At 45.3% G+C, this 14,317-nt stretch overlaps 1 protein-coding gene across 7 annotated transcripts in view; it reads left to right on the top strand.

Annotated features, from left to right (window-relative positions):
• Positions 1-14,317, top strand: part of TNPO1 (transportin 1) — a 560,536-nt gene that overhangs the window by 292,300 nt on the left and 253,919 nt on the right. For all 7 annotated transcript variants that reach the window (XM_033929167.1, XM_033929193.1, XM_033929150.1 and 4 more), the window contains exon 13: positions 4,658-4,883. In XM_033929167.1, the coding sequence (XP_033785058.1) occupies positions 4,658-4,883 (226 nt within the window). The remainder of the gene's footprint in view (positions 1-4,657; positions 4,884-14,317) is intronic.

Consider the following 14,317-nt stretch of genomic DNA (forward strand, 5'->3'; position numbering starts at 1 on the left):
TGTTAGTAAAAGCAAATAATTATTTTTTTTTGAAAACTGTTAGCCTTTTAAGATGTAGTATAGCAGTAGGCTCAGAACTAGGAATGCCCGGTTCAGATCTCGTTGTGTGTCGTTGTGATCAAGGTACAGATTTAGGGCCCCTTTTTACAAAGCTTTGGTAGTCCCTGCAGGAAATGAATGGGCTGCATTGCCTTTGCCGCATGGGACTTACTATAGTGGTTTTGTAAAAGGGGCCCTTACATTGTAAGCTTTTCAGAGACAGGAATATTCCTGCTATACCTGAATGCACATTTTTTTTGCATTCTAAAGAAGGGTGCTACATTGTAGAAACAAGCCAGATGCTAAAAATTGGGATTAATTTACACAGATATTATATTAAAAACTGCAGTGCCAACCAGGATAATCACCTCTGTAGGACAATACATTTAAAAAAAACCCCGAATACTGCATCAATGATTTTATGGTGAGAATACTAAAAGGAAATTGAGACAATCCAAGAATGTAAGACTTGAAATCAAAACGATAAAATATTTTGACACCCAAAAGATTGGTCCCCAAAAAGGCCTTGGTTTCCTATTGCATTAAAGCTATTAATTTTTGTTTTGTCTCCTCTTATCACCTATCTATGTCTCTCATCCACCCAGCCTTCCTTTTCCTCTTTACTCACCCCTCCCTCTTCCTGTAAGGCTATCACTGAAATGCTTTGATGTAACACTTATATAGACTAGCAGTTGTCAACATTTTAGAAATAAGCAAATGTTGACAAGTTTGCTTATTTCTAATCTGGAGTTACCTTCAAAAACTAATCAAACAATGCACTAAGTTAGTCCAGTAGAAAAGGTTTCTAGTGCAATAGGTGTCATTCTGGACAGTAGTATATTCTCCCCTTGCTTGCAATCCTCCTTCTCCAAAGAACTCTGCTGCCCCCTTCAGTTTTTCCTTGTGCATGCGAACTATATATTTATTTTGATCTTAGAGCAAGCAGGCAGCATATTCTCACATGTGGGTGATATCATCCAAGGATCCTGGCACAGACAATATTTAAGTGCACTGTCGTTGAAACATTTTTCAAATCTTTATACTACCTGTACAGCGCAAGTGCCACTGCCTTCCTGCTCGACATCAACTCGGTTCCTTGAGGTCACCTTCTACCCCTCGAAGTCAGCCTTCCTTGGAGCAGATATCCTTTTCTTCTTTCCTACTTCAAATGAGCAAGGACCTCAGTATTACTTTGGACTTTGATTCCAAATACTCTCAGGAATATTTAGAAGAAATGGGTATGTCTCGTCCTCTTGCGGAGTCTCTCAAATTACCCATCTATAGACTTCTTTCTCAAACCTTCAAGAGAAATCTTGAGACACCTTCCATTCCTGCTGTACCAGGAAAGCTGGAGTCTCGTTGCAGGATGATTCACTGCAAAGGCTTCGAGAAATCTCAGCTATCCCATCAGTCCCTTCTTGTGGCGTCTTCTCTGAAAAAGACCAATCCTGCCAAAGTTTATGCCACTGTTCCTCCTGGAAGAGAGGGCAGGACCATGGACAAGTTTGGTCGCCGTTTGTATCAAAATTCTCTTATGGCAACTAGAGTTTTGAATTACAATTTTGTTTATTTCTTATTTCAAGCAATTGGTTGACACACTGCCTGAATATTTCAAATATATTCCTGAACACCGTCTTCCAGGGTTTCAGCAGACGATCACCATTCTGACCCAACTCCACATGCATCTCCTTCAATCTTCCTATGATGCATTTGAACTTTCCTTGAGGGTCACTGCCTTTTCAGTGGCAATGTGCAAGCTTGCCTCCGCAGTCTAGACATGGACCCCAATCTTCAAGATCATCTTGCCAACATTCCTTGTCAGAGCAATGAATTGTTTGATGACTCCATCTAGGCAGCTACTAAATGATTGTCTGAACATGAGAAATCGTTTGCTTCCATCACTCGTCCTAAGCCTAAACCTTCTATCTCTAAAGGCTTCAGACCTCTTTCATCTTACCAGAGGCGTTTTCCACAGAGAGCAGCTCCTCATACAAGATCGGCTCCTCATACAAGATCGCCTCCTAAGAAACAACCGCAACAGAGGCAGCAGAAACCTCAAACTCCTGCTGCACCTAAGGCATCTCAGCCTTATTGACCATCTAATACAGAGCATAATCTCTATCATTCTGCCTCTGTCCTCTCCCCTTCCCATTGGAGGTCGTCTCCATAATTTTTACCAATGCTGGGAGATCATTACATCAGACCTCTGGGTACTGTCCATCATCAGGGAAGGATATACTCTCTTCATTTCATCCAGGTTCCTCCAGATATGCCTCCAAGAGAGTATCCTTCCAATCCATCCCAGACTGCCCTTCTTCAGGAAGCTCAAGCTCAAGCTCTGCTCCATCTCCGTGCCATCGAGGAGGTTCCTCTGCAACAGCAGAGCAGGGGTTTTTACTCCCGTTACTTCCTAGTTCCGAAGAAGATAATAATAATAACAATAGTTTATATACCGCAGAACCGTGAAGTTCTATGCGGTTTACAATGATTAGAAATGTTACAGATTAAATGGAATAAACAAAATACAGACTTAATGATTGATAGTTCTAGCGATCGTTTGTTGAGGACTATGATTGTATAGGTTGGTTTCCCAAGTATTTCAGGAACAGATATGTTTTTAGGTGTTTCCTGAATTCCCCATAGGTAGTAGGCATGAGCAATTGTTCAAGGTCTTTACTAGAGAGTTGTGCGGGGACAGAAATCCCACCCGTCCCCATGAGGAATCCCTCCGTCCTCACCCGTCCCCGCGAGGAATCCCCTCCGTCCCCACCCGTCCCTATAAACTACAGAAATAGTTATTTCATTTAATTATGCTACTGAATTAAAGGCTCTGGTAGAAACCCATTTACAAATAAGCAAAAAGACTTTATTAATTTGGAAATATTAATTGGGAAGAATACATACTTTGTAAACGGGTTTCTACCAGAGTCTCTAATGTTTATAAATTTTTATCCAACTAAATGTATTAGGAAATCCAATCGTATATAATCAGAATGTATATGAAACGTATTGTGAATAGTATTTAGTAGCAGGGAATCATTCATACCACATTTACAAAACCTCTTGACATCACACCATCAATATGAAAAAATATAAAACAACGGAGTTGTGAGAGGCCAGGACTACACAAGTACCCGAGCCAACTCACATCATCACTGATTTATGAAAAAACTCCGTGTACATTTAAATAAATAGTTTTCATTCATGCACGGTTAATATTTTTCAAATATTTTTTTCAAAAGATTTTTTAGCGTGAGCAGTATAAGCAGAGTTCAATATATTGGAACATATAAACAGCATGAACAGGATCCCAAACTGACTAAAATATTAGCGAGGGCTACAGCTCAACTTTACAGATATAAGCAGTTGTTGAGGCGTGGGGTCTAGAACAATAGTAAGAGAAAAAAACATCCACTCATCTGAAGGTGTGAAGTGACTCAAAAGATTCTCAATTCCTTGTCCCGACAGAAAAGTCTTTCTGTTTCGCCTAAAAGGCTACTTCAGGGGATAAATCCAAATGTCCAAATATCACCCCGCTTCTTCTAACGCAACAGTTGTAAAGCTGGCTCCTCTCAAAATGGTTCCATTTCATGTAATACTCGAGCCTATCAGTAGCCAGCCTCCTCATTGGCCTATAGAACCATTTTCTCAGCATTTGCATATAATTTAAATAAATATATAAGTTAAATATAATGAAAAACTTATCTCATCTTAAGAAGATACAATGAATGGGGCTCCGACGTGAATTCAGCGTTTCGCATTATGTGCTGGTTCAAGGATAGTTCCCCTGCAATATTAAATACAATATTCAGTATACCAAACAAATTCTATATTTGTAAAGTCATAAACTGTGTGATCAAACACATCTAAAGTTCTTAAAGAACATAAACTCACCGTTTAAGAAAGTACAGCACTGTCTCCATGTATGTCTAAAATGGCTGCGGCTTTTCTAATCTCTCTCTTATTTCCCATTTGTTACTCACTCATCCAATCACACAGCTCTCTCACAAATACTCCTCCTTTCAAACCAACGTCATCCATTCTAACTCAGCATTCAATCCGGATGGTATAACTGTATTTAGTTTAAAGATCCCTGTAATTAAGTAACTTAGTTAGGTCACCACCCTCCCACCCAACCTCAATCTGGTCTATTACTCGCCATTTTAAATCTGCTACAGTGTGCTGCTTTTCTAGCCAGTGTTCTACAACGATTGAGGCTTGTATACCTGGCTTGTATACTTACTGGAATTCCAGGGTGAGTAACAGGAGATGACCACAGGAGGAGGGGCTAGAAATTGGTTTTAAGTTCCCTACAGTTTAAGGCTGAAAGAGATAAACAACTCTACTGTGTAGTCTCCAGCATATATTTAGAAGAAAGAAGATTAGCAGAGGTAAGAAACCTAATCTTTCAATATGCTGTATAGCTCAGAAGTAACATAACCTTTTTGTTGGTATTGAGTCTTTCAGGGTTCCACATAATAGAAAAATGTAGTAGAATATACTCAGGTTAGAAAATATACTTCTTGGTATCAAGATAGATAATGCCTAGTTGTAAGTAAGCAGCATATAGTTATGTATTGGATACATTCATACATTTCAAAATGTGTTTTCCTCACAGGATGCATGCAGGGCATGATTCCATACCTTCCTGAACTCATTCCTCACCTTATTCAGTGCCTGTCTGATAAAAAGGCTCTCGTGCGCTCTATCACTTGCTGGACTCTTAGTCGCTATGCTCATTGGGTAGTGAGTCAGCCTCCGGACACGTATTTGAAGCCATTAATGACAGAGTTGCTAAAACGTATCTTGGACAGCAACAAAAGAGTACAAGAAGCTGCCTGCAGGTATGTAGATTTAGAAATACTTTCTTCGTAGTACACATGTGATGTCATGGTCCCAAGATGAACCAAGGGGATTCCACCAGAAGGAAATGTAATATCTCTTTCCAGTTAATGTATTCTTACGGAACATCTATTTTGTAAAATGCCATTACTTTAAACTTACACTAAATGAATCAATTTTAATAATAAAAGGATTCAACAAAATAGAGCGAGAATCATCGTTATTCACGTTGTCAAATGTGAATCAGACAAGAGGTCATGGACTGAAGTTGAGAGGCGACAGGCTCAGGACAAATATCAGGAAGTTCTGTTTCACGCAGCGAGTGGTGGACGCTTGGAATGCTCTCCCAGAGGAGGTTGTGACGGAGACCACCATTCTGGGTTTCAAGGGCAAGTTGGATGCACACCTTCTTGCAAATCACATTGATGGATACGGGTAAACAGGTCTTCATCGGGGAACACCTGGCTTGGCCTCCGCGTGTGCGGGTCACCGGACTGGATGGACCAAAAGGTCTGATTCGGTGAAGGCGTTTCTTATGTTCTTATTTATAAATGACTCTAATCTTAATGACATCATAGCTGAAGATAGTGGCGTTTGCCATAATGCATTCAGAATGAATATCAAAGTTGCACAGAGCATGTAAAAGATAAGATTTTCTTGTGTGTGTGTTTATATGCTATATAATTCAAACTTTTAGCAGTCCCTTTTCCTGTCTAATTGAGATCACCTTGGATAAATTGTTATACATATTTATATACAAATGAAAGGAGAAAGACAGTTAAAATATGTAATCTATATTGCTTATTTTCTCCTAGAACAGATAAGTGAACAAATTTCCATGTTTCTGATCTGTTCCAGCTGAGAAAACACATGGTATGTTCCACATATGATATATTTGAGCTTACCACTCATGCTACGGCAATGTTGGAAGCCATGAGACGCCTGGCTTGGCTTCGTGTTTCTGAGCTGAATGTCAACCATCAAGACAGGCTCGCAAATGTTCCTTGTCTAGAAGATGAACTTTTTGATCCCTCCATGAACATGGCTACCCAAAAGTTGTCAGCTCATGAGACCAGATGAGACGCCTTGGTCAAGCCTAAAAAGAAGCCTCCACCCACTCGTCCTTTCTGGCCAGCTTCTTCTTACCAGAGAAGGTTTGCTGCTAAACCTGCATCTCCTCATCAATCTCAACCTAGGAGGCAGAAACAACAACCACGTCAGCAACAGAAACCTCCAGCTGCTCCACAAAAACTTATACAGCCTTTTTGACATGTTTCTTCAGAGCATAGCCACCGTCAACACCTTCCAGTCTTTGCCTCAGCCCATTGGAGGCCATCTTCAATTTTTCATCGCTCGTGGGAGCTCATAACATCAGATCTCTGGGTCCTTGCCTTCATTCGTCAGGGTTACACTCTTCATTTCCACATCTTGCCGCCAGACCATCCTCCAAGAGAATCTGTTTTGGACCCTGCATAGTCCTACCTTCTTCTCCAGGGGGTTCAATCCCTTCTCCTTCTAAATGCCATCGAGGAAGTTCCTCTCTCTCAACAGAACCAGGGATTCTACTCCTGTTTCTTCTTAGTTCCAAAGAAGATGGGAGGACTGAGATCCATTCTGGATCTCAGATCTCTCAACAAATTTCTAGTCAAGGAGAAATTTTGAATGCTTTATCCTCACCCTGTTTTATCCTCTCCTCAATCAGAATGACTGGCTATGCTCTCTGGATCTCAAAGAAGCCTACACGCATATCCCAATTCATCCGGTTTCCAGGAAATACCTCCGTTTTCAGATAAATCAACATCACTACCAATACAAAGTTCTTCCCTTTGGCCTGGCATCTTTTCCCAGAGTCTTCACGAAGTGCCTGATTGTAGTGGCCGCATCTCTCAGATCGCACGGCCTCTAAGTCTTCCCTTACCTGGATGACTGATTGATCAAGGATGTATCCTCTAAGGAAGTGGTCCAAGCAACATCTCAGACCATTTCTTTTCTTAAGGTTCTAGGATTCAAAGTCAACTTCCCAAAATCACATCTTATTCCGACTCAACGTCCATTGGGCAATCCTAGACACCACTCTCGTGAGAGCCTTCCTTCCTCAACAGGACACTCTCCTTTCAAGAAGGGATCTGGAACAACACCTTAAGCGACCACCATTCTTTCAGAAAATCACTAAAAACCCACCTATTTAATAAATTTACCCGATTCCCCAAATCTGCGCTACACCCACCTCATCTTACATGTTCTTTCCTCCTACCCTATGCCACCCCATCTCATAACTGTCTATCTACCCCTTCCCTAATCTAATTGATGTTACCTCGGTGTCCTTACAGCACTTTTTATTGTACATCGTCTTGAATTGTAAAGGTAGGACGGGATATAAATAAAAGCTATTATTATTAATCATCAGGATCGTCTTCAGATGCTCATCCGTCTTTGTCAGGAAACCAGCCACTCAGCAGTGTTATCAACAAAAGTGGATTAGGTTCTCTTCCTGGTGTCTTCTTCATAATCACGATCCAACTTCCTTGGCAGTGGAATTAGTGTTTGATTATCTACGCCACATCTATCCAAGTCCATCTCAGTGCTATCATAGCTTTTCACAGGCCAGTTGAGGGAAAACCTCTTATTGGTCATCCTTTGCGCTCCAGATTCATGAAAGGGCTTTTCAATGTTAAACCATCTCTCAAGCCTCTGCCTGTCGTCTGGTATCTTAATGTACTTTCCAGTTTGATGAAGCCACCATTTAAACCAATGGCCACAGGTCATCTCAAGTTTCTTACCTGGAGGGTCAGTGAGTTACAAGCCTTGGTAGCAGATCCACCCTTCATAGTTTTTCATCATGCTACTGCACAACCCTCACTCCATGTCCCTATCGATCACGGTGACCGTAGCTGATAGGGACGTGGAGCAAGGGTTGTGCAGTGGCAGATCAAGTTGTGCGGGTGCTGGGAGCTGCTGCAGGAAGGGTTCCCTGAAGATCCGCCTCACCCGCCTCTTTCACACAAAACATCTCGGACCGGAGGGCGGCTGGAGGCTTGGCTGCCTTCAGCTGGCCGCCTGACTGATGTTTCTGGGTCCCACAATCAGGGGCAGTCAGCGCGAAGGGTGCTGGAGGGGTGGCAGGAACAGATGCCGAAGGGAACTAGGGAAGAGAGAGAGGGAACAAGACTCTGCTGAAGGGAACTGGAGAAGAGAGAGAAGGGGACAAGACTCTGCTGAAGGGAACTGGAGAAGAGAGAGAAGGGGACAAGATGCTGCTGAAGGGAACTGGAGAAGAGAGAGAAGGGGTCAAGACGCTGCTGAAGGAAACTGGAGAAGAGAGAGAAGGGGACAAGACGCTGCTGAAGAGAACTGGAGAAGAGAGAGAAGGGGACAAGACGCTGCTGAAGAGAACTGGAGAAGAGAGAGAAGGGGACAAGACGCTGCTGAAGAGAACTGGAGAAGAGAGAGAAGGGGACAAGACGCTGCTGAAGAGAACTGGAGAAGAGAGAGAAGGGGACAAGACGCTGCTGAAGGGAACTGGGGAAGAGAGAGGGGACAAGACGCTAAAGGGAACTGGGGAAGAGAGAGAGGGGACAAGATGCTGCTGAAGGGAACTGGGGAAGAGAGAGAGGGGACAAGACGCTGTTGAAGGGAACGGGAAGAGAGAGGGGACAAGACGCTGCTGAAGGGAACTGGGAAAGAGAGAGAGGGGACAAGACGCTGCTGAAGGGAACGGGAAGAGAGAGAGGGGACAAGACGCTGCTGAAGGGAACTGGGAAAGAGAGAGAGGGGACAATACGCTGCTGAAGGAGACTGGGGAAGAGAGAGAAGGGGACAAGATGCTGCTGAAGGGAACTAGGGAAGAGAGAGAGGGGACAAGATGTTGCTGAAGGGAACTGGAGAAGAGACAGAGGGGACAAGACGTTGCTGAAGGGAACTGGGGAAGAGAGAGAGGGGACAAGATGTTGCTGAAGGGGACTGGGGAAGAGAGAGAAGGGACAAGACGCTGCTGAAGGGAACTGGGGAAGAGAGAGAAGGGACAAGATGCTGCTAAAGGGAACTAGGGAAGAGAGAGAGAGGGGACAAGATGTTGCTGAAGGGAACTGGGGAAGAGACAGAGGGGACAAGACGCTAAAGGGAACTGGGGAAGAGAGAGAGGGGAGAAGACGCTGCTGAAGGGAATTGGGGAAGAGAGAGATGCCAGACTATGGGGGGGGGGGGAGCAGCGGGAAGAAGATGGGCGCCAGACATTTAAATAGAATCAGTTTGGACAGACTGGATGGACCATTCGGGTCTTTATCTGCCAACATCTACTATATTGCTATATTACCATGTTACCAAAGGGGGGTGGGAGGGGGGGTTGGAGGGAGAGATGGAAGGGAAAGGCACAGTAACAGAGCATATGGAAGAGGCAGAGAGAAAGCAGACAATAGATAGCAGGAATTGAATGAGGAGAAAATGAGGAAAGTAGAAACCAGACAACAAAGATAGAAAAAAAAATTCTATTTATTTTCTTTTTTTGCTTTAGGATAAAGTAGTACCGGTATATTAGTTGTGTTGATAAACATTTTTAAACAAAGCCCTGCCAGCTGAACATCTCTTTCTCCGGTTCAGCAGCCAGAACTTTGATTTATAAAATGACAATTGTACAGAATATTGTTTCTTTTTATACTTTAACTAGTGTTTAAGCCCGTTAGATTAACGGGTGCTAGATGACCGCCTCTCCTGCTTTTGAACCTGGGCAGGGGCAGAGGCAGAGCCGGGGCAGGAGGGAGTGACGGTGGTAGAGCAATTTCAAAGCCTCGGCAGCGGCGGCTCCTTGACCAATCCGCGCTTACAACATCCCCACACTCGCGGTCTGGCTGGCTCCCCCACCAAAGCCCTTCGTAGCGGCAGCCCCTCCCGCATCCATCCCAGCGTTCCAAGCCTCTCCGAAGGCCGGCTCCCACGAAAATGGTACTCCTCTGTCCAAAGTCGTGGCGGCAGCCTCCCTCAAGACACATTTCAAATCTGACATATTGTAATCACAAAACAGAAAATAAAATTATTTTTCTTACCTTTTGTTGTCTGGTCATTATTCATACCATGTAGGGGTCCCAGGCTATGGTTGGCTTTTGATAACTCGCTTGCAAGGGCTCCTTCTTTCTTCTTCCCTCCCTCCCTCCATCCCTGCAGCTGAAGACAGGCACCTCCCCCCAGTGGTCTGAGACGGGAGGGAGCAGTTAGGAGAGGGTCTGAGGGCAAAGAGGGGCTCAACAGTGCACAACCACCTTTCCTTCCCTCCCTCCATCAGGTGCAGTGCAGCTCCATCAATGTTAAAAGGAGCCGCGTCGAAATCGGAGGCCTGCCACTGCCGTAGCACGTTCCCCTCTGCCTTGGTCCCGCCCCTTCTCTGACATACGGGACCGCGGCAGAGGGAACGTGTTACGGTGGCGGCAGGTCTCCAATTTCAAAGCAGCTCCTTTTAACATAGGTGGAGCTGAACTGTACCTGATGGAGGAAGGGAAGGAACGGTGGGGCAAATTTTGGCAACGGCAGGAATTGTTTGGCGGGCCAAGCACCGTGAAACTTTGTTTCTTTAGGCAGCCCCGGTTGTTTACTTGGATTCAATGTCAGCATTAGGGTTCGCCGGCCGCCAGCCGTGAGAGCCGGGTGAGGAAGGCCGCCGCAGCCTCGCGGCTTGGTAGGGGGACAACAATGGCGCTTATGCTCAAGCCCCCGCCGCAGCTCCTCTCTCGATCCTGGTGCGGTTCGAGAGAGGAGTCGTGGCGGCGGCTTGAGCATAAGCGCGATTGTTGTCCCCCTACCTAGCCGCGAGGCTGCGGCGGCCGGCGAACCCTAATGCTGACATTGAATCCAAGTAAACAACCGGGGCTGCCTAAAGAAACATGGTAATCATATTCTGTCCTGAAAGCCCCCGCCGCAGCTCCTCTCTCGATCCTGCTGCAGTTCGAGAGAGGAGCCATGGCGGCAGCTTGAGCATAGTACACAGTGAGAGCCAGGGGCGCGCATGCGCAGTCGTATTTCCGCAACGGATCAGGGAACACGACTTTTGAGTGCGCATACGCGGCCTAGCATTTTATTATATTAGATAAAATAAGTTCAGTATAAAACTATTCGAGGTTTGTGTGGATGGGATCAGATGGTTGACGGGGACTGAGCTCGCAGGGACAGGCCGGGGACCAAGCTCGTGGGGACAGGAAGGGTCTGGCCCCTCTGTCAAATTTAAGAACCCATTGTGACCCACAAGTCAAAAAGTTTGCCCACCCCTGGCTTAGCTCTTGTGAGAGCTGTTTTCAGGAGATACTGATGATGATTATCTCTCTTTCACTGTGCCACTGACCCACAGACATGCCTCCCCATATTGGGTGAGACTGCTCCACAAACTGGTGCTTTGGATCCTTTTATGGCCTTAATTTTGGAGATGACTCCATGGTCCTGCACTTATTTGAGCCCACGGCCCTGCCGGATCTAATTTCTGAGTCTTTACATGAACTAAATTTAGATTTTTAGCCAGTTCCTTCTACTTTCTCCTCCCTAATGTGTGGAGTGAGGGTTCATTCAGTCTGTGGCATTTCCCTAGCATCCAGACATTAATGTTTTAATCACAGAATGAGGGGGTCTCTCAAGGTAGCGAGAGCCACGTCTCACCTGTATCTTATGGTACAGGAGTGCCAGCAGCTGTTTACTCAGCCTAAAGTGAATTCTTTGATTGCACAGGTTACTAAGTACACCTCCCTTCCGAATGAGGGCGGAGTTGTGCTCAAAGTTATGCAGGACCATCATGTTAATGTGGTTCTCAAAAGATTCTTCAATGCGTTGACTTTGGGAGTCAGAGCAGCATCAGCGGCGTCCTTTGTGACATGTGCCTGCCTTTCTAGGCTATGTACTTTGGACAGTGATGGAGCAGAGCCAATTCTTCAACTCCCTTTATTTGGAATGGATTATGTGGATTATTCATGTCATGGGTAAGGCATCTGCTTATTCTGTTTCTACTCTTAGAATGCTTTGGATCAGGCAATGAGCTTTAGATTCCACCTCTAAAGTCACTCTCCCTTTTAAGGGACAGTTGTTCAGGAAAGGACTGGACGATTTCATGAACTGTGGTGGACCGTCGTCTCAAGACTTTACTGTAAAGCAGGCCCAGGACCTCTATAGAGGCTCAGGGCGCTTTAATTTTTGTGGCTTCCAGAAACCTCAAGAGTATTCCAGTTCCATTAACACTTCCCAGGGGATTTCCAATTCCAGACATACCCAGTCTTCAGCATCCCAGGTCGCTTCCTCCAAGAAATCGCAATGATGCCAGGTCAAGGGAGGTCCCTCAAAATTGGTGGCCACCTCTTGGAGTTTCTTTCGGCCTGGATTCAGATTACGTCCACTTGTTGGATTCCGGACATCGTCCAGACTGGATACAAGCTGGAATTTGCCATACCTCTGACATATTGGTTTGTCGACTCCTGCAGGGCGAAAAGAAAAGACGGTCAAGGTACAAGCCATGGTGAAAAGGTTGCTGGATATCCAAGTCATAGTCTGTGCCACTCAAAGAATTAGGCTCTGGCATATATTCATATACTTTTATCTTGCCAAAGAAAGGCTCTGACAATTGGAGACTCATTCTGGACCTTACGTAAATGCAGCGCTCAGGGTTCCACACTTTTACATGGAGAGCGGAAAGACTAAACATGTTCTTTTCGTCAGTATTTACAAAAGAGGATACATCCAACGTATCGGAACCTGAACAAATCTTCAAAGGAGACCAAGCAGAAAAATTAACATCCATTGAGGTAAGCCTCGAAGACGTACACAAGCAGCTAGAAAGATTTAAAAATTGACAAATCCCCGGGCCCGGATGGAATCCACCCTAGGGTACTGAAAGAACTAAAGGAGGAAATACCAGAACTAGTACAGCAAGTTTGTACTCTATCCCTGAAAACAGGCATGATCCTGGAGGATTGGAAGATAGCCAATGTTACGCCCATCTTTAAAAAGAGATCGAGAGGTGACCCTGGGAACTACAGACTGGTAAGTCTGACCTCAGTTCCGGGGAAAATGGCGGAAGCACTGATAAGACAGCATCGATGAGCATCTAGAAAGGAATAAACTTATGATAACAAGCCAACATGGCTTCTGCAAGGGAAGATCGTGCCTAATGAACTTATTGCATTTCTTCGAAGAAATTAACAAACGGATGGACAAAAGAGGACCCCATAGACATCATATACTTAGATTTCCAGAAAGCCTTTGACAAGGTACCCCATGAATCATGGGGTGGAAGGAGACGTACACAGATGGATCAAGAATTGGTTGGCAGGTAGGAAGCAGAGGGTAGGAGTGAAGGGCCACTACTCGGACTGGAGGAGGGTCACGAATGGAGTTCCACAGGGGTTGGTGCTCAGACCGCTGCTGTTCAATGTATTTATAAATGATCTAGAAATAGGTACAAAGTGCGAATAGAATGCTAGGTATAATCAAGAAGGATATTACAACCAGAACGAAAGAAGTTATCCTGCCGTTGTATCTGGCGATGGTACGCCCATATCTGGAGTACTGCGTCCAATATTGGTCGCCGTACCTTAAGAAGGACAAGGCGATACTCGAGAGGGTTCAGAAGAGAGCGACACGTTTGATAAAAGGTATGGAAAACCTTTCATATGCTGAAAGATTGGAGAAACTGGGGTTCTTTTCCCTGGAAAAGCGGAGACTTAGAGGGGACATGATAGAGACTTACAAGATCATGAAGGGCATAGAGAAAGTGGAGAGGGACAGATTCTTCAAACTTTCGAAAACTACAAGAACGAGAGGGCATTCGGAAAAGTTAAGAGGGGACAGATTCAGAACCAATGCTAGGAAGTTCTTCTTCACCGAAAGGGTGGTGAACACCTGGAATGCATTTCCAGAGGATGTGATAGGACAGAGTACAGTACTGGAGTTCAAGAAAGGATTAGATAATTTCCTGAAGGAAAAGGGGATAGAAGGGTATAGATAGAGGATTACCGTATTTTCTCGCATATAACGCGCGCGTTATACGTGATTTTTACGTACCGCGCATACCCTTGCGCGATATACGCGTGAGCGCGTTGTACAAAATTTTTTTTACATAGTTCTCCCCCGACGTCCGATTCACCCCCCCACCCCCCGCAGGACCGCTCGCACCTCCACCCCGAAGGACCGCTCGCACATACCCCCACCCCGAAGGACTGCTCGCACGCACTCCCACCTGCACCCGCACCCCCACCCTGAAGGACCGCTTGCACCCCCACAGCCTCCCGACCCCCCCCCCCCATCATGTAGAAGCTCCTACCGGTGTCCTGCTGCTTCCTCTTGGCAGTCCCGACACCCGACACGATCGGGGCAAGAGGGAGCTCAAGCCCTCTTGCCCCAGCCAACCGCGGCACCCCCGACACGATCGGGGCAAGAGGGAGCTCAAGCCCTCTTGCCCCAGCCAATCGCGGCA

This window comes from Geotrypetes seraphini, chromosome 1 (assembly GCF_902459505.1).
Source record: "Geotrypetes seraphini chromosome 1, aGeoSer1.1, whole genome shotgun sequence".
NCBI lineage: Eukaryota > Metazoa > Chordata > Amphibia > Gymnophiona > Dermophiidae > Geotrypetes > Geotrypetes seraphini.